The following is a 20,453-nucleotide window of genomic DNA, read 5'->3' as shown; positions in this document are numbered from 1 at the left end:
TGAGCTGTAAATGATTTGTAATTCTATTTGAAGAGAGATTTTGATTTTTTGTTTAAACCACAGGTTTAATATTGTTGATGATGATGATGATAATAAGAAAATTTATTTTTAGCATCTATCCTTCAGTGTAGCTTAAAATGCTATTCACCACTTTAAAATATTTCAGCATTTTAAGGGTTTCTTTTGTTGGTTTAATTTTCATAAAAAGGTTAAGGACTTTAGGATCTTTTAAGTTTTATATTTTTATATGAACTGTTAGTAAATAGCAGGTCTAAGAAATGTAAGTTCCCTGGCCCCCTCCGTTTTATTAAGTAACTCGCAACAAAATTGTTTGTTAGAGAACGTGATGATGCAAGGCCGAGTTTGAGTGATTTCTTGTGCATCGTGGTCTAGCAGTGAACTTTAGGGTTTGTAGCTTGATCTGGTGCATTGGAATTTACACTGATTAAACTCGAGAAGCGGATGAAATATCCTGATTCTCTAATAAATTAAAACAATATATTTAATAATTTTTGTCATTATTAATTTATTGTTACTAATCCTTCTTATCTGAATATATTCTAGTTCAGGTCTACGAATTCATCGTGACTGATAGGAAGAGATTGCCTGTCATTGGCCAAGGCCTTGGGCATCTTATGAGGGACAGAACTGTTTTGTCCAACTGCATCCCAAGTTTTTTGTTGGATTAACATGGGGAGACTCAAGGATCTCCTACTTGTTTCTCCAGTTGCCCTGATGAGGTAGTGTTTAGTGTTGTAGGTTGTATCTTGAAGCCTGGATTGGAATCGTGGAGAAGGTATGGATGTTTGTAAGTCTGTAGAAACTCTTCGGCACGGGGACATTTAAAATATTGACAAGCTGAAAGCCCCCTCTAGTGGTTTGGTTGTAGGAGAAGAGGGATAGGAGATTCTCAGATCTGTTCCTTGGAATGTTCTGTTTCAAAATGGGAGCAAAACTGCACTGCTAGCGCAGGGAGACTGTACCTTTATAACCAGTGGTGAATTTCTCGTATATAGCCCATTTCCACTTGTAGATGTAGATAATTTTCCCTAGGATTAACCTCTCAAGGGGACTTCTGGCTTGATTATTTTAAATGCCTCCATGATGAAAAACAGTGAATGTTTACAAAGTTCCATGCCTTCTTTGAAATTTGGACCTGGGATCAATGATTTAAATGGCTGCACTGCTAATCGCAATATACTGATCAAGAAAGCTAATGCATTTTTAGTTCCTTGTACGAAGTAAAGGAAGTACTTTAATCACGAAAAATTGCGGTTACCATATTTCAAAGAAACTATCCACTGTCAAATGCAATTTAACGATGTTTTTGCATGACATCTGTATGTAAGGACAGAATAAAGGACTCTTCTTCCTCAAATGAACTATAAAACTGATTTAAAAGGGATTCAGAAGAGATTTTTTCCCCGTGGCATCTGTACATTTGTGTGTACATATGTATGCATTTTGCATGACTCAAAAACGAGTAGCCTCAGAATGTTGAAACTTTGTATATAGGACTGCAATAGCATATAGTAGTGCACCTCCCTTTTTGGTATCATAGGCCACACCAAAAGTGTATATATATATATATACACCCACTCTGTTACTCTACTCAATGAGCTCAGTTTTTTATATATATATATATATATATATATATATATATATATATATATATATATATATATATATATATATATATTCTTATATGTTGGCAAATTGTGCATTTTTGCTTTAAAAATGATTGAATTATGTTGTTATTAACAAACTCAATGATTTCAAAATGAGCAATGGCAACACTGTACAGGGGGGTGACATTTTTATCTCCAGCATGTGAGACTGTGTATAGGAAATTCTAAAGATATGCTCGTTTTAAAATTATTTTGTAATATTGCTGTTGAACTGAATTTTATGGTTTAAGTGCGAAGAACATGATATTTAATAAATAAAGGTAACCCACAAAACATTGGATGGCAGAAATGGTAGCTAAAGTGTTGAAAGCATTAATAAACAAGATAAATAAATGTACATGAAATAAAGAATATAAATTTCTTTCTACTTAAATTTCTTTCTCCTTGCTCTCATTCAGTTATCAGGATTTTGAAAATTTAAACCTAATTACAGACATATAAATTCATAAATGAATCTTTCAAGAATTTCTTTTTGTTGAATAATTTATTAGAAACTGTATATGTTGAAGATAATAATTGATGTTAGGCCGAGTTTGAGTGATTTATGGCACATGGTGGTCTGGCAGCAAGCTTTTGGATTTGTAGTCTTATGTAGTTAGTAAACTGGATTAGATTGCATGAAACATTCTGATTGTCTAAATATTGAAAAACAGTATAACTAATTCTCTTTTGGACTTTATAAATCCATTATTATTAAGAACATAGTTTTGAGATAATATGAGTTATGACCATATAAGCCAGATTAAAGACAGAATTAGCTAACAATGTTGAATGTTTAAATAATTTAAAATGTGAGTAATGAATGAACTATGAATGAACTAATACTATGGAGGGCAAATGAACTGTGCATAATTTTCTCCCATTTTAAATATTCGTCAATAATTTAATTTTAGATTCTTAGAGATGGAGATTTCTCATATTTAATATATATTTTAGGATTATATTGCCCGTTTTGGACATGGAAGTGCTAAGTTAGCTAGACAAGCACAAAGTAAAGAAAAAACGATGGCAAAAATGGTAGCTGGTGGCTTAACAGAAAAAGTTGTAACTGAAAAGGTAATATAAATTGTTGCTAAGGTTACTCATTTGTAATTAAGTATTTTGTTTTCAGTAGTTTTGCAATCTTTAAAATTAAAAAGGATATCTTACAGAGCTTATTCAGTTATATGTATATTTTAAGCTAAGTGCAGTTAATTTGAAATTTATTTTCCATCTGTTTGGGGAATCTTGGACAACCACAAGAGCAAGCGTTGAGGATCACAAATTGAGAAATACTAAATTAAATTGATTTTCAAATTTGATTTTCAAAGTTCTGAGGGTTTTGATTGTTACATCAGTAAGTCTAAACAGAAAATGGATGTAATTTATTATACCTTTTGAATTTCATGTGGCAAAATTAATGCCACTATCCAGCAGTGATTATTAAAATGTTTTCAGTTAAATTCTTCAGTGAAATTGATGCTCATCATCTATGACTTGTGATTTGTATTTCACTTCAAATTCATATTTATTGATTTTTCGAAGTATATTTGTCATAATGAGTAGTTTATTTTAATGATGGATTTTCTCCTTAAAAAAGATATCATTATGCAATATAACCATTATTGTTTGTTTTACGTCTTTAGAACTATCCCTGTTAAAACCTTTAAATGTCAATAATTTAGTTTGTAATGGCTATTTCATCAGTGATTTTTGAAAATATAATATTTTGTTGAAGCCAGCAACTGTTGGCAGTCAGTCTGCACAATGATTCTTAATGAGAAATTCATTTTTTGCCACAGAGACGTTTTTAAAACAATATTGCTTCAGTGACAGAATTTTTCTAATGAACAGATGGCTATGTCCAATTTCCTGTTCTGAAATTATTATACATATAGGTTTTTTTTCTTGAACAATTTTTCCAGCTATTTGCAGTTTTTGTTGATAAGCCCTTTTAATCAGCACAAAGTTGTTGCTTATTACTGTCCAGTTCCGAATAATATATCTTCTTTTAATTTTTCTAAGATTTTTGAATCAACTCTCTTTTGTTATTTTCTTTTCCTGTATTTTATTGCCTCTTGCTTTCCCTGCGAACCTTTTTTGGGGGGGGGGGTGACAGATTGTTTAGTCTACAAATTTAAAAGATCATAAGCGTGCAAGATAAATTATATTTCATTGTGACTTTTCATCATTTGGCAATTGCTTTATTAAGTAATCAGTACTGATTGCTTTTTTTAATATCAAATTAGCACTTAAAAATTTTTAAAAAGAAAGCAACTGAAAATGTTGAAGGGAAAATTATAGGATCTATGTTTATTCCTCCCTTTATTCCTAAGGATGTCACTGAATATCTGTTTGAGGGGCTATAAGCAAGTTACTGCATTTGGTACTTTGATGGATACATTTATGATTGGTGACCTGTTAACAGAAAAGTATCCAAAGTTGTAACTTTCCTAGTAAGTTTTGAAATTGTCTATACTCCTTTGTGACTGTAGTCTTAATTATCTATTATTCATGGCTATTTCTTGAGTTTGCCAAATGCAAAATAAAATTATATATATATATATATATATATATATATATATATATATATATATATATATATAACTTTGTTAAGAATAAAATTTAAAATTTTCTGACACTATAAATGTAGAATTTAAGCTCCAATAAAATATTATAAAGGTTATGTGTCTCATGTGTTTGGTTTGTAATGTCTATGTGGTAACATTTTAAATGTTTCTGGTGCAAGAATGCCTCCCTCCTCTTTTTTGTTTTCTTAATGCCTTGATAATTGTTTTCTTTTTTAAAGGTTGTTCAGTTCTACTTTCCAGACTGTGGTACAATTCCTCCTCCAGTTATTATGGTGCAGAATGTCTCATTTAGGTATAAGGATGATGGGGTATGTGTTTTTTTAAAAATACTGCTAATGATTTTGTAACAGTGACTTTAGAATTTATTATATAAAAATTATTTTTAGCATTTATAGAAATTCATTCATTTCAGCCGTGGATTTACAAAAATCTTGAATTTGGTATTGATTTGGACTCGAGGATTGCTCTTGTTGGTCCTAACGGAGCTGGAAAATCAACTTTATTGAAACTTTTATGTGCTGAAGTGAGTTTTATATTAATACTGGATTATGCTTTTTAAATTATTAATAATAACTATAAAGTAAGAATTTTAGGTATTTTTTTGATAAATGTACCAAGGAAATTACAATTATGGGAAAAGAAAATTACAAATAATTTCTTTTAAGGAATTAAAAATAAGATGTCTTAATATTGATAATAATAATATATTTTTAATATTAAATATTATAATTTAAATTAAGATGAATTTTGAAGAATGTTTAAAGTATATAAAATTACCTTTCAGCTGTCGGAAAACTATTTCTAATTTCTATGAGGAGTTTGATATCAATACTTATACTGTAGCTGTTGTGTAGTAAGCTAATTTTATTTCAAAAATTTAATGTTGTGTCAAATATTTACAGTACAAAGTCTGAGATCCAGAGTTGTTAGGACTTTGATAGTTCCAGATTTGTCCCCCCCAGATATTAGATCATCGGTTTAGTAAGATGACATAAAGAAATTATAAAATTAGAAATGTGAAATAGCAGTTCAGGGAATAATGAAACATTTATAACAGTAGAGAAATAGAAATTTACTAATGCACACACACACACACAAAGGGAACACCTCAGTATTTATTTGTTTACTTTATTAAATGTTCTTTCAATGTAAGTTGTTTAATACGTTTTTTTTTTAGCTGATGCTTAAAATTAAAAATTTCTATTGTTTAAATCCTGTAATTGCAATGTCAAGAATTCTCATTAAATTGTTAGTCAAAATTTGTTCATTGTCAACAATCTCTTTATCACTTTCTTCACTATCAGTAGTGATATTTTGTGGATTTAGCTGCTATACTGCAGATTTTGCCAACTGTTAGTTGATTGAGAGAGGGAATGAGAAACTTCTTTTATGTAATCTTCATTTATCACTTCTCCATATTTTTTCACAAATTCCATTAATTCGAAAATTTTGCTTTTTGTTTGCAATATTAAAAAAGCTTCAAAAAATTTCTTGGCTATCATCATGAAGCCATAAAGCTTAGCTCTAAAGCTTGGTGATCATGAGATTGGTGACTAATGGTACGTTGTTCCGCTAAATTTTGTCTCACTTTGATGCAGTTAAACCTGAATTATATTAGTTTAGTTATTTATACTTATGTCTATTTCCCATATATGTGTAAGTCATATCCGAGTCGTGAATAAATAAATTTGCACATATACGTTAACTCCAGGGTCATCACTAGTCATTCTGCCCTCTAGTGCAATATATGTGGCTTGTAAATTATACCACCCTTTACCTGCTTTTGTGGCCTGGTGCAGTCTATGTGGGTCTGAAATTCTGCTCTCAAGAGCCTCTCTAAATTCTTAAAATTTTGGTTCCCTTTGCCTTTCTTAAATTCTAAAAATTTTGTCTTTCCTACTGCAGCTGAGTATGCTTGAACAAGCTCTGGCACCACTCCTGGTCTTATCTGTATAACAAATCAATTATTATCAATTCAAGCATAAATAAATTTAATCTTTGGGTGTATGAGTGTCATTTAAAAATAATTTTTTCTATATGGAAAGAAATTTCTGCTAAATTTCTCCTCACAACACACTGAAAACTTTGTAGCACAGTTAGTTGAAGTCTGTAATCATCACCAAGTATAATGTCGAAAGGTTGCCATGCTTTTTAGTTACTGATATATATGTAAACCAAACAAACTGAGTGGCGCAATAACCGTAGTTGTACAATGCCCTGAAATTTGCTTTCTTGACCTTGGGTCCCGGAGTGCATCAGCATATGGCCTGGGCAAATGGTCAGCTTGTCACAGCACCCCACAGTGTTTAGTCCCCAAGCAAACTTGGTACTCATTTTATCTACCTTCTCAAGGGATGAAAGGCTGAGTCGACCTTGCCCAGCCCGGGGATCAAACCCCGGACCTGCCGTGCAGTTGCGTGACACGCTAGCCATTTCGCCACCAGGGGGTGATCGCACCATATATATATATAAAGAGTTGTGTTTAGACATCGCTACATGAGTCATTTCTCAAGCTGCAGTGTGTTGATGGTCAATAGATGGTGAAAGCCAAAAATATGAAATAATGATTCACCAGGTTTTTTTTTCTTCACTAAAGTGAAACTAAGGATCAGGACTCTCCACATGGTTTACTGTGGAAAAATATCAAATGTGCAGGTTAAGCCATTAAAAAGGGGGAAAGAGGTTGCTATTGATCTGGAGGTCTCGATTTTATTTAGATCATTTTGGGTATTGGATGTTCAAATCTCAGACTTTGTACTGTATAATCATTTTGAAAAACACAACAGTGTATGATTTCATATATATACTAATCATATAAAAACATTTTCGAGATGTAAAGAGATGATTTTGGTGCTGTGTTTCTTCTGATGTACGCAGTAAGTCTTTTTCTGTATTTAAAAAAAAAAAAAAAAAAAAAAAAAAAAAAACTGAGAATTGCACAAACATGGCATCGCACCACTTCAGCATTATACACCGGCTAAAATAAATATGTGCTATGCCCATACCTGGGTTGTAGTATAAATACTTTTTGGCAACATTGCGAGTTGTCGGCAATGTAGTGCTTTGTTTCATGAGTACTTTTTTGTGAAGTTGCAGACAGTCAGTTCCAAAGATTCTACTGTCGTAAATTATCTGGGGGAAAAAAGTCCATTTGAAATTCTCTTGACTGAAATATTAACTGAAATATTATTAATGAGTTGCATAATTTTTTAATAATTTTATCTGTATGCAAGTAAAATTTTTTCTTTTAAAATTGCAGGTTGTTCCTTCCGATGGGTTAATTAGGACACATTCCCATTTACGAATTGCCAGGTATCACCAGGTTAGTTGTTTCATTTGCATTTAATATTTAAAATGTGATGTTATTGTAATCATAATATATTTGGATTTATTAATCGTTTTGAATTTGAGACTTTTTTGAAAAAATATGAAAAGCTTAGCATAATATACATATTTTAATTCTTCAAGTCCACAATGGGTGAAAAAGTTTGGAAAGTTTTGTATGATACATGCTTTTATTCCTGAAGAGCAGTACGAGAGGTGAAATAAGGGTTGTTTTTAAATCTCTCAGATTAATTGTCGCAGATATGCCGATATATTTCATATTCCTCTATCTACACTTATTTGGATGTAATTTTTCTTTTGAAACATCTTTGCTGATCTTCATGTATTAACTTCATCAGCATTGCTACTGTTTTCATCTTTATCTCATTCACTGTCTCAACAATGCAGATTTTACATTAGGAAAAGTATAAAAGTCTTAGGACACTAAATCCAATGAGTAAAGCATTGATCTTCTTATTTGTCAGACATTCTTTTCCATGTTGGAATAGCATGACCTCAACCATTGTTTTGATGGTTAATTCATATGTTTTTCCACGGTGTAAGCCTCTTTTCTCTGGTTATTCTACAAGCCGACCAGAACTTCGAGTATTAATGTTAGTTAACTGTCTACTCTGGAATAATTATCACAGCAACTATAATATCAGAGATAATGATCAGCATCGCCAACATCAATTTTAATTTGCTCATTTTTGCATTTTTCATTCTTTGAGACACAAATTTTCCAATGTATCAACTTTCTCTTAATCTCTATATATAAAGAAGAAAGTCGGTGTGTTTGTTCACTATTATCTTAGTCACTACTATAGCTATTGTCACCAAACTTTCTACAATTCTTTTCTGAGTCCTGGAAAAGGTCGACGTCCACTTAAAAAGAAAAAAGTAGCTAAAATCAGAGATATTAATTAAAAAGCCAGAAAAACGATAGTTCCCAAGTGGCAAGTCCTCACAAGCTGGAGATGAAAATCTGCTTTATTTCGAAAGTTGTTGCCACTGCTCGCTTTCAAATCCTAGGGTGTTTTAATAACAAAGTTCTAAGCTTTACGATGAAATAAAAATAGCATTGCCAAACATTAAATGCATTATTCCCGATTCTAAAAATTCGTGGGAAGCCATTTCGACTATTCCTTTTTTTGTACGACTTAATTGGCCGAAATAGTAATTAAAAAACTCTGAAAGCACTAATTTTCATATTCATTTTTCCGAGTGGCAACAGTTTCACGCGTTGGAGATAAAAATGTTTTATTTTGAAAAGTGTTATTACTGCTCACTTTCAAATCATAGAGTTTGTTAAGTATAAATTTGTAAGTTTTACAAAATCTATTCATATAAAGAATGTTTGTGTGTTTGTTCGTGTTAATTCTGATCAACTTTTTTGCTGCATTTATTTGACTAAAATTGAAGATAGGCAAAATATTATATGGACTTGAGCTTTTACCATTTGATTAAAAAAACGAAAATCATTAAAAACTGTGCCATTGTTGCTGATATAATGAGAGAGAATTAGCTTATTTTTCTATCGAAATTTTTTATGTTTGTTCTGTACGTCATCAGACTAAAATATGTATGCCTATGAATTGTAGTTTTTGCATCATTATTAGAGAAAGATTACAGCGGTATAATTCTCTTTGTTGTAACATTCATTACTGTAAATCTAACTTAACTGGCATTGGGTTCCGCTTGTATCATATAGTTATCAGCTCTTCTTCATCACATCTCCCAGGATCCTGGTAGATCACAGGATCTCCTGGTTTTTGATTTTAATCTTTACTGAAGAAAATGTTTACCAGTAATCAATGAAATTTATTAAGTTAATGAAACCTAAATTGTGCAACTTCCATTTTCCCACCCCCTATTGATTTTCAGCATAATTTATCTTATTAATTTTTTTTTAAATCTAATTGTCTTACTGTACTGTCTGTACACATCTGTATTTTTTCTTGTTCAGTTCATCATACAAAAATTATTATATATCAGTGTTTATCATTGCATGCCATATCCCACATTCAGATTTTTAATCGATGATTATTGGAAACAGTTTCATTAATTTCTATAATGTCTGTTGGATTGTTTAGAAAGTAATTTTGGTTTCTCACATTTCAGTTTATTTTAGGTAATTGCTTTCGGGAACCGAAAGTACCGTATTTGACGGCATATAAGACGCACCCTTATTTAGATGGCCACACACAAGGAAAAAAAGTTTCAATAGCGTGGTTTCTTTTAGTTCTCATGTTTTGTAAAAGCCAAATAAACAATTATTGAATGAATTACCTTCACATATAAGACTCAGGTAACTTTTTTGAGACCAAATTTAGGAAAAAAAGTGCATCTTATATGCTGTCAAATACGGTAATTTAGATTTTTAATTTTACAAGGGAAGTGATTGTTTTTACAGGGATTGTTTTCACATATATTCTTTTTTGAAGAACAACTGCCATTATTATAATTTTATTGAATTCAGCATTTGATAGATGTCACTCTTAGCTTATTCTAGAAGTAAATTGCATGCCAGTTTATTTACAGCAGTTATTTTAGTGTCAGTTTTAACATGGAATGCAAAAATGAACAGTGTTGCCATATTTTGCTTTTATTTTCATATAAGTGTAAAAGCTGCTGAGGCTGATAAAGATGTAAAGTATATGATGTTGATTATATAACAGAACATGTTTGTTAGAATTGGTTTTGCAAAAGTTACCAATGCATAACTGCATGAGAGATTTCTGAAAATGTTTTGTATTAATCAAAGCAGTTTACAAGCATATTAAAACCCTTAGGTTAATAAAACATACTTGACAGATGGGTTCCACATTAACTAAAAGAGATTCATTTAGCTCATTGTATCAACATCTATGGTTCAACTTAAACAGCAATGATCCATTTTTGATATGAATAAAAATTTCTGATGAAAAGAGAATTATAAAATGCCATTCAAAAGCTATCTTGGTAAAAATGGGATGAACCTGCCCCTTTCACATCCAAAGCTGATATCCACCAAAAAACTATTGTGCTATCAGTTTGAAGGGAATTATGAAAGTATGTCTTTTTTTTTTTTTTTAGCTGCTTCTAAGGAGTTAAATGATAATTCAGATATCTACAGTGAACAACTTATGAACATGGGTGAAGTATTTAAAGAAAAACAGCCAGAATTGGCAAATCAGTAGTGTTCCACCAAGATAGCGCTAGACTATGCACATCTTTAGTCACCCGACAAAATTACTGGAGTTTGGTTTGGAAATGATGTTACACATCCACTTGCATCCCTGACCTTACACCCTCAGATTACTATTTATTTTGATGTTTGTAAAATTTTTAAATGGTTAAAATTTTCACCAATGAAGATGCTGTCAAATCACGCTTGAGTTAGTTTTTTACTGATAAAGATCAGTTCTATGAATTTAAATATAAAGTTACCGGAAAGGTCACTAAATAAAATTGAATATGTTATTGAGGTTCATTCTTTGTATAAAAAAAATCTGAGTTTTATTTTGTACTAAAACCCAAAATTTCTTAATAAATAATGCAGTAAGTTTCTGCGTAATTGGATGATTTAATACTTCATCAGTCTGAAAATTCTTTCCACCTTTGAGAAGAAGATATGTAATCTGTATGTACCTGTGTGGTTTTGCATACTAACATTGCCAGCCAGATATTGCTCAGCAAAATGTTTATAATTTAAACATTCAGGCAGAGTCGTAGCTAGAGTTTTCAGCGCCCAGGGACAACTGAAGATTTCGTGCCCCCTACTGCTTGCCAAGGATGGAAAACATTTAATTCTAAAATATCGTAACATCAGTTTGGCGCCCCTTAGATTCTGCGCCCAGGGACAGATGCCCCCCCTTGCCCTCCTCTAGCTACGCCTCTGCATTCAGGACCTTGAAAAAAAGTCGTTTATTCATTCATGTAAACTTTTACTATCCCTTTGCATCTTCTGTTACAGTTTCAAGTATTTACTGAGCAATTTCTTCAATTTCACTAGGATTGGATTGGATTATTTAATTATTGCAAAGCACACGAGGGCTATCTGTCTAAAGGAAGGGATGCCTTCGTGGAGGACTTTCTAAGGGAAACTGGCTCATATACACGTTACACATGGGGAAAACCACGAAAACGCCCACGCAGCCAGCTCGTTCGCGGGATTCGAACCTCGGACCGAACTACCAGTGTTCAACGTCTTTACCGCTCGCCCGCTGGTGGGCCCACTACGAGTTATTAATATACTGTATAATTTTGCTATTTGATATAATTCTGACAAAATTAATCCCTCAAGTTTTTTTTACAGACTGATTGCAAGTGAATAGCTGCATCTGGCTAGAAATACTTATTTCTTAACATTGATAATTTTTTTGGACTATATATTTGAAATATGAAAATGTTATTAAATGTGCTCAGTTCAAATTGGGTACAACATAAAATGCAAATAACAAATGTGTTGATTGTAAAGTGTAGGATTTTGAAGGATTTGTGAATAGTAAGATTACTTTGAATAATGTTATGTGATCCATTTTTACTTCCTTGTATGAAGTAAAAAGGAAGTATTGTAATCGTGAAAAGTTTCAGGCAGCACATTTCAACGAAAATATCCATTTTGACCACTATCGAATGCAATTTAACGATGTTTTTGCATGATATTTGTACGTAAGAACAGAATAAAAGACTCATTTCCTCAAAAAAAAAAAAAAAAAAAAAAAAAAAAAAAAAATTATAAAACTGCTTTAAAATTAATTTTGAAGAGAATTTTTCGTGGCGTTTGTACGAATGTATGTACGTATCTCGCATAACTCAAAAACGAGTAACCTCAGAACGTTTAAATTTTGTATATAGGACTGCTATAACATGTAGATGTACACCTCGTATTTTGGTTGCAATCGACAGTACCAAACGCATATATATATCCACTCTGTTACCCGGCTCAGTGATCTCAGTTTCTTTACTCATGTGTTTGCAAATTGTACATTTTTTGCTTTAAAAATGATTGAATTATTGTTGTTTTTATCTTCCGGTTAAGGTTTTTATGCCTTTAGTAAATCTGTATGCAATATTTTTAAGTGTTGCTAAGCCTTTTTTTGATGGCGGCCATTGATTATTTACATTTGAAACAGCAGACTAGTGAATTTGTTGCCAATCTAGAGAAACTTAGCTTCGCAACAACAAAGATAATGCCTTCATTTATTATTGCCAATTAAATCAGGCTTAATCCCTTTCTGGAATTTTATCAAGGAAATAAGTGTTTGAGATTTACTTCGTAATTTTTGATATAGATATTTTGTGTTTTTATGTATTTTTGCCTTCTCGCAAAGTGAGAACTGAATTAATTGAATAAGAAATACTCAATCGTCTGTGAAAAACTGTTTCTTTTTTGTTTTGTTTGCTTAATTTCTTTTATACATCATTCTAGCTTTATTATAGTATTTGAATAGAACATGTGGCAACGATTAGATAATTCTATTCTTTAAATGATATAAATTTTGTGCATTATGAGTTATAATATGAATGAAATATAATACTGTTAAGTGAATCTAGTGCCAGAGTGTCGCTATGATAAACAAATACTAGAGTGAATTTTAAAGAATGCATTTATTCTATTGTGGTTTATGTGCCGTCGGCGAAGTAGATTTAATTCAATCTAATAAATTTAAATGAAATGCAAGAAAAATGCGTTTAATTTAATATTCCGTACAAGGAAGTCATGTGGTGTACACATCAGATTTTTTTGAATTTATCTTTGTAGTTGATTATTTTTGGATTTTTACAGCACCTGCGATATTTTGGCATTCAAGAATTCGTAGTAGCCAGTACTTGCTCTAACAGTGGCAACAAACTGTTGTTTTTTTAACATCAGCAGATTACATTGAATGTGTTTTTTTATTTATGATTGGAATTATTTGACAATTTTATTCAAAATTACATCAATCAATGTTATTATCCAGTGCCTTGACTTCCATATGAAATCTTCTGAAAAAGAAGCCTAACAACTTTGAACAATAGTTTTTTAAAAATTGGAAAGGGACCATCCTTGTCCTCCTTTATTATTCCCACAAAGACGAGGACATTTTTTTTGGCAGAATCCAGAACAGCTTTTAGGCCTGCTGCTATGTTTACAGGAAAATGGTGTTGGTTAGGTTATTTAAATATGGCAAAAGGGGAAGACCTTCATGGAAGTCTTTTTAAGAGATACTGTTTTGTAATCACTTCAAACGTGGTGAACAGTATGAAAACCAATCATATAACTTACAAGTTTATTTATCTGGTATCAGACTTCTGGCATTCAGTGGTCTTAAACACTTGGCCAATGGTGGGGTTGGAAAATAGTCATAGGTGGTATTATTGGCAGTGTAATTGCAGGTATAGTTTAATACATGTACTTTCTTAATTTTTCATTTTATAATTAATCTTTAATACTAGCAAGTACTAACTCTTCCCCCCCTTCTGTCTTGCAGCATTTAACAGATTTACTCAATCTTGATATATCAGCATTAGAATATATGATGAATAGCTTTCCAGAAATTAAGGAAAAAGAAGAAATGAGAAAAATAATAGGACGGTTTGGCTTAACAGGTCGTCAACAGGTAAGTTTTACTTATAAGCGTTTGATTTCAGTATGAATATTAGAATAAATTACTAAATTATTTAAAATGATTTTATACTTTTTTGTTAGATTTGTTTATCGTTTAACAGTCTCTAAGCTAATAGAAGTGTACGTTAAAAATGCATTTATTTGACAGTATTGTATTTATCATATAAATCTCTTTAGTTACATTTTATCTTAAGTTTTAAATCTGTTATTTATGTATTATGCATCAGCACATAGATCAGAATAAAGTTTTCATGTACATGAAACTTGAGATTTCATTCCAGAGAGTCTAACATTTTTATCTTTCTAGAATGTCGGTAGCTAAAGTAAAATGGCAGTAAAGGATATTTCATAAAACATGGCCTTAAATGAATTTCTTAAATTCCCAGATAAAAAAAAATCTTGAATATCAGAAGCAGCAGATGCTATATAAAATTACCAAAGTCATTGTGTTAAAAATTTTTTAGCGTGCCAGTATAAGATTATCTTGAAGTTATCACAAAATGCCTTATAGCTAGCATTAGAGCTGGTATAATCAGTGGGGCAAAATGTTTAGGGTCAGCAAAATATACAGAGTGTAGGAATCGGAGATTGCACCAGATAGTGTCATTTCTACCCACAGTAATGCAGATGAACTAAGTAGGTTCTACGACACTGCAAAGAGGACAACTGTAAACCTAAAGTTTGTTGCTATATTTGAAATCAGCTGCTTTGACAAAACAGTTTCTTTGCATAAATCAAGCACACACCTTACCTTTGTTTATGATTAAATTAACACCAAAATATGCTGCAAAGTAATAATTAATGTTTATATTAACTGGAAGCTGAGCTTAAAATTGTGTGAGAAGCTGATTATTTAAAATATTAATTTTTTAATACTGTTGCTTCTATTAAAAAATTGTTAAATGTGAACTTTAATATAAACATTATTACAGAAAAATCAAGAGTAAAACTTAAGATTTCTGGTTTTTAATAGTATATTAGTCTAGTATATTAAACTATATAGGTTTTTTATAGTATATTAAACTATATATGTTTGTAATAGTATGTGTAAGGGTTACTATTGAAAATGGATTATATTTTGAGAAATACAACAGATCTGTGTAACATGATAGTATCTATTATTTAATAATTATATGTAATTTATTACACTTTCAGAGCCTTGTTCCACATGCATGATAAATGCTTTCGAGTTTCAAACATCATTCTTTTTTCATATCATTGAGAGAACAACCTTTTCAGTTTTATTTCAAGCACTGAATAGTAAGAAAAGTACAAAATAAAATAATTTATTTAAATGTAGTTGAGGTTTTACTTATTTCTTCAAAAAATACAGTATCTCAAAAAATAACTTGAAATTCAGTTGGAACTAGTTATTCTACTCTTGGGAATTAGGCAGTGATAGGTAAAAAGAACATCCATCAAAACTGTCTATTTACAAAAGAAAAAATAAAATAAATAAATAAAAATTAACATGTATTTCAGGTAGCTTTTGTGAAATTACAACTTCAAAGTAAGCTTATTTCTTTCAGATATGCCCTATTAGACAGTTATCAGATGGTCAGCGATGCCGTGTTGTTTTTGCATGGCTAGCGTGGCAGGCTCCTCACTTACTTCTTCTTGACGAACCTACAAATCACTTGGATATGGAAACTATAGATGCCTTAGCTGAAGCTCTGAATGATTTCCAAGGAGGCATGGTACTGGTTAGCCACGATTTTAGACTTATAAGTCAGGTAAGTACAATATAAAAAGTGTATATATAACCTTTTAGTTTCCCCCTTGTTTTTATTTTTCGATACACATATTTGAACTTTTCAAAGCTGAGTTCTCCAGTTTTAGGCAAATTCTGTGGGCTGCACTTTTTTTTTGAGCTAAGCTGAATAATTTTTTTATATAAAATATATTTATCCATAAAAAAAAGAAAACTTAAGATTAAAAAACTATTTGTTTAACATTTATATAATTATTGAGCTTAAAAATATGTACTAAACATGTATTCTGGAAAGAATGGAATATTTTTAATAATCTAGAATATGTATTTTAAACTAAAATTGACTCATTTGATTGTTTGTATTTACTTAGTAACTCTGCCATATCCCCTTCCAAAAATTTCTTTTGATACCATTTTGAAATCTTTAGAATTTTTCATTGATAAATTTGACTCTGTCTGATTTTATTCTCGTAATCTTCTTGAATCTGAAGCTAAGTCTAAATACCATAAACTAGAATCCCATGTTCATTACGTACATTTACACTCTAGCAACATACACCTGGATTTGTGCAGCAAGTATTATTAATGTCAATCACAGTGGCTTCCATAAATTTAAAAAAAAAAAAAAAAAGTCACTAAGATGGTTATAACTTAAGAAGTTACTTGTTGATTTAATGACACTGAGCCACATTATAGCTAATAAGATGCAAAATAACATCACTAACCAGACAATTATGGTAATTTAGAAATTGAAGTGTGTGAAATTAACACATTGAGTGTGCCAGTTTGGAAGGGAAAAGTACCATTGATATGGAATGTTATCACCCCGAGTAGTGATGTAGTGCATACTATAATGTGTGGTGCTGTTAGTTATGTGGTTAATGAGGTTGATAGGAAATGAAAGCTATTGTTCTTGCAAAACAGCTGTAAATGTTGCAAGGATTTGAGGCGGATGATTGAGAGCAGCAGTACATATTTCTAAAATGTTCCAGATATGCTCAATGTGTTTTAGTTCTGATGATAGAGCTGGCTGAATGGTGTGCTACTGAAAATAATTTTGCATAATATAATGCCTGTGTGGTCTTGCATTGTCATCATTAAGATGAAATTACTATCTATTGCAGCAGTAATCATTAGAATGCCATCTGTACAGATCTCGAGCAGTTACAATAATACTGTATGGGAAGATTTGGAGATCTGGGCATCTGTTCAGTGAGGTACCACCTCAAACGCTGCTTCCTTTGCATGAATCTCTTTCATGGATGGATCAAACAATGACTACTGTCAGCCTGGAGGCTGAATCTATCTGTAAAGAAAAAGGCCTTTTGAAAAACAGTCAGTGATTAATGTTAACATGTTCGTCTCGGACAGATTCGCCTGTGATGTGAGGTGATTGGCACACAGGCGGCTGGTCCTCTTGTGTGTATATATATATATGGGCCCACCAGCGGCCAAGCGGTAAAGTTGCTGAACACTGGTAGTTCGGTCCGAGGTTCGAATCCCGCGAACGGGCTGGCTGCATGGGCGTTTTTGTGGTTTTCCCCATGTGTAACGTGTATATGAGCCAGTTTCCCTTAGAAAGTCCTCCACGAAGGCATCCCTCCCCTTAGGCAGATAGCCCTCGTGTGCTTTGCCATAATTAAATACACCAACACCAACACCTCTTGTGTATATCACTTTTCTGTGTGCTGTAGACATTGATGCCATCTTTCTGGTAGCCTAAGTTGGGTTAAAGCTATGATTCTATTCCTTCATGCATGTAATCACAAATTTTGGTCATTGGCACTTGACAAAGTGCTGTCCGAACATTTTAGATGCTGAATTTGCAGCTATAAATTCTATGAACTGTGGAACGGTCATCAACAAGCTCAGCTTTCATTCCAGTTATGCACTGCATTGGGTGCAAATGAACATAGCTTGCATTACAAACTTAAGACTGACAGATATTGCATGTATTTGGAAAGAGAGACTTGTTTAATCTCGCAACTGCTGAAGGGTTAACCTCCTTATCACTTTTGATCTGCCTTTAATCTCCCTAATTGGCCTCCACTGCAGTTCTTTCAGCAACCGATGCCTGGTAGTCATTCTGACGAATTGGCTATCTCAGATTTCTAACTCTACTATCACAGGAAAACTTTGAAATGTACACTACACCTCACAAATGACACATTCTGATTGCAGTGCCACTATTTTACGAGTATTGTTTACGAGTACTGCTGTATTGTTCAGCACCTTTGATTTAACAACATGCCAAAATTTCATATCAGTAAATTTATTTCTTGAATGAGTTTTTGCCTTTTTTTAATATTTTTTGATATTTTATTGAAACCATATAAACATGATTCATAGACATACTGAATAGTTGTTTCTGAAAATATATATGGGCTTGTACTTGCGAGTTCATTGCACATAAACTGTTGATTTTTAAGTTTTTGACCAATTTTGATTAATTTAATTTAATTTGACATTATTTTTAATATTATGCAATTACTTCAAACCAAACTGATAAACTACACATTACCTTTGATAATATAGAAATTTTTAAATGAATTTTCTTTATCACTGTTTATTACTTGGATATTACTTAAGACTTGGTTCATCTTTTGTGTAATAATGCTGAAAGAAAAATAATTTATCATATTGAAGAAATATAAGGAAGTCTCTTGTATAAGAATTTTTGCCATATGTTATATTTGCAATCGTTGTTTTTAAGAAAATTTTGCCAGTGCTAATGCAAAAAAAAAAGTATTGCATTATCATTAGAGAATGTTATATTTTGTATTATTTGCCATTGCTTTTTCTGAGAAAACAGGTATTATGGATATTGAAATTATATTATCTAATTCCAAGGTATTAAATATTGATAATTATTGCATCTGTTATATCGAGGATATGGAACTGGTTTCTCATAAATGCATTTTCCTGTTGTAGGTGGCAAAAGAAATCTGGGTATGTGAAAATCAGACTGTAACTAAATGGACTGGCACTATACAAAGTTACAAAGAACATTTACGTAAAAGAATTATGAAGGATTTAGAAAAGCCACTATAGATAAATACCAAAGAATAAGCATGTTTATATTTCAACCTCCGTCAGCTGCAGTTCTCATACTTAACACACCTTTTATTTAGATGTGCACAAATATTATTTTTAAAATATTAAATATTGTGTTTGACAACTGGTCTGCATTTAAAAACCGATTTCTTATGTTATTTAAATTAAATGGCTAAACATGAATGGAAATTAATTTGAATATGATTTTGTTTGCTGTTCATATAAATTAAACAACTATTTTCAATGCCTTATTTCATTATAGTTACCTAGAATTATTAAATAGTTTTAGCCTTAAGTGCTTTAATATTAAATTGCCATGATGTTTTTTAAAATATTTTGTATATTTTATTAAATAATGTCCTGTCTAATAACTGTAACTTATATTTTTAGGGAGCATTATAAATAGTTAAATAAAAATTAATTTGAAATTAGCTGTAATTTATTTTTTGTTAATTGATAAAAAGTAAAATCTAATTTGATTAAAGTCGTTTGTGGGGAGTTTGTAAAAATTTGTGAAAAAATGTGTATTAAGTTGTAGGTGAAAAATGACATATTTTTAAAATGCTCAGATTTACATAAACAATAATCATGTATGAGTGAAAGTTCTTCCTGAATTTGTAGTACATAAGCTGTGACTTGTTTTTATGATAGCTTTTGTTCTATTATGAAACATGGAAATGTGATAATTTGTAAATGGAAGTGAATAAAACAAGAGCTCCTGTTTTTGACTTACATTTTGTATCTTCTTTCATATATTGAAATGTTGATATAAATGCTTATTCTATTAAATAACTATTGAACTTAGATGTGACATACCTGAAAATTTGTAAAGATGCTACCAACACATTGACAATGCAGTGATGATGTACATCAAATTTTACCGAGTAGCTCTATGAATATATACAGGATGTTTCCGAATTCGACTGACAAATTCAGAGGAGTGTTCGCATAGAGCATGGGATTGCAAACCATGTTTAGTGGGAGAAAATCATAAAAATAGCTATGAAGGTTGTGACATTGAGTAAAACAGAAAGGGAAAAAGATAAGTCTAAAAACATATATTTGACATAAAGCAGGATTACAGTTCATCACATTTCAGTATCAGAAAAGAGAGGACTAAACAGTTTTATAGGAATTATTCGTAGGTGCGGCCAGGGAGGTTATTGCACAGCCAACGCTAACAGATGAAGGATTGCCGGACGAGTTCATACATACCTGGTGTGCTGGTGACGGTTGCTAAAGCAATGATAATCTGTGCAGTCAGATCCTCTAGTATATCCACAGATGGATTTCAGGTTGGAAATCTAATAGATTGAGGTCCGGGAAGGCTAAACTGCAATCGCGAATATGCTGGTGCACCATCATGTATGAACCACATGTTCTGAATGAAGTTTAATGCCTGCGAATTCTGCAATGCTCACTAATGAATACTTGTTCAGTGCTTATATTTTTATATGCATTGGAAATTTGCATACAAGAAGGTTTCTTCTTGATCGCAGTGCTTCTAGTCCTCC

At 31.6% G+C, this 20,453-nt stretch overlaps 1 protein-coding gene across 1 annotated transcript in view; it reads left to right on the top strand.

Moving 5' to 3' along the window:
* Positions 1-19,671, top strand: part of LOC118185369 (ATP-binding cassette sub-family F member 2) — a 69,929-nt gene extending 50,258 nt beyond the window's left edge. The window contains exons 9-15 of the mRNA XM_035355207.2: positions 2,625-2,744; positions 4,477-4,566; positions 4,671-4,781; positions 7,518-7,580; positions 14,038-14,166; positions 15,704-15,907; positions 18,817-19,671. Coding sequence (XP_035211098.1) covers positions 2,625-2,744; positions 4,477-4,566; positions 4,671-4,781; positions 7,518-7,580; positions 14,038-14,166; positions 15,704-15,907; positions 18,817-18,936 — 837 coding nt within the window. The 3' untranslated portion in view covers positions 18,937-19,671. The remainder of the gene's footprint in view (positions 1-2,624; positions 2,745-4,476; positions 4,567-4,670; positions 4,782-7,517; positions 7,581-14,037; positions 14,167-15,703; positions 15,908-18,816) is intronic.
* The last annotated feature ends 782 nt before the right edge of the window (positions 19,672-20,453 follow it).

Source organism: Stegodyphus dumicola, chromosome 7 (genome assembly GCF_044657685.1).
Source record: "Stegodyphus dumicola isolate Sdum_Otavi_A_Nest chromosome 7, ASM4465768v1".
NCBI lineage: Eukaryota > Metazoa > Arthropoda > Arachnida > Araneae > Eresidae > Stegodyphus > Stegodyphus dumicola.
Note: the sequence above shows the minus strand (reverse complement) of the source record. Positions and strands in the feature narration are given on the sequence as shown.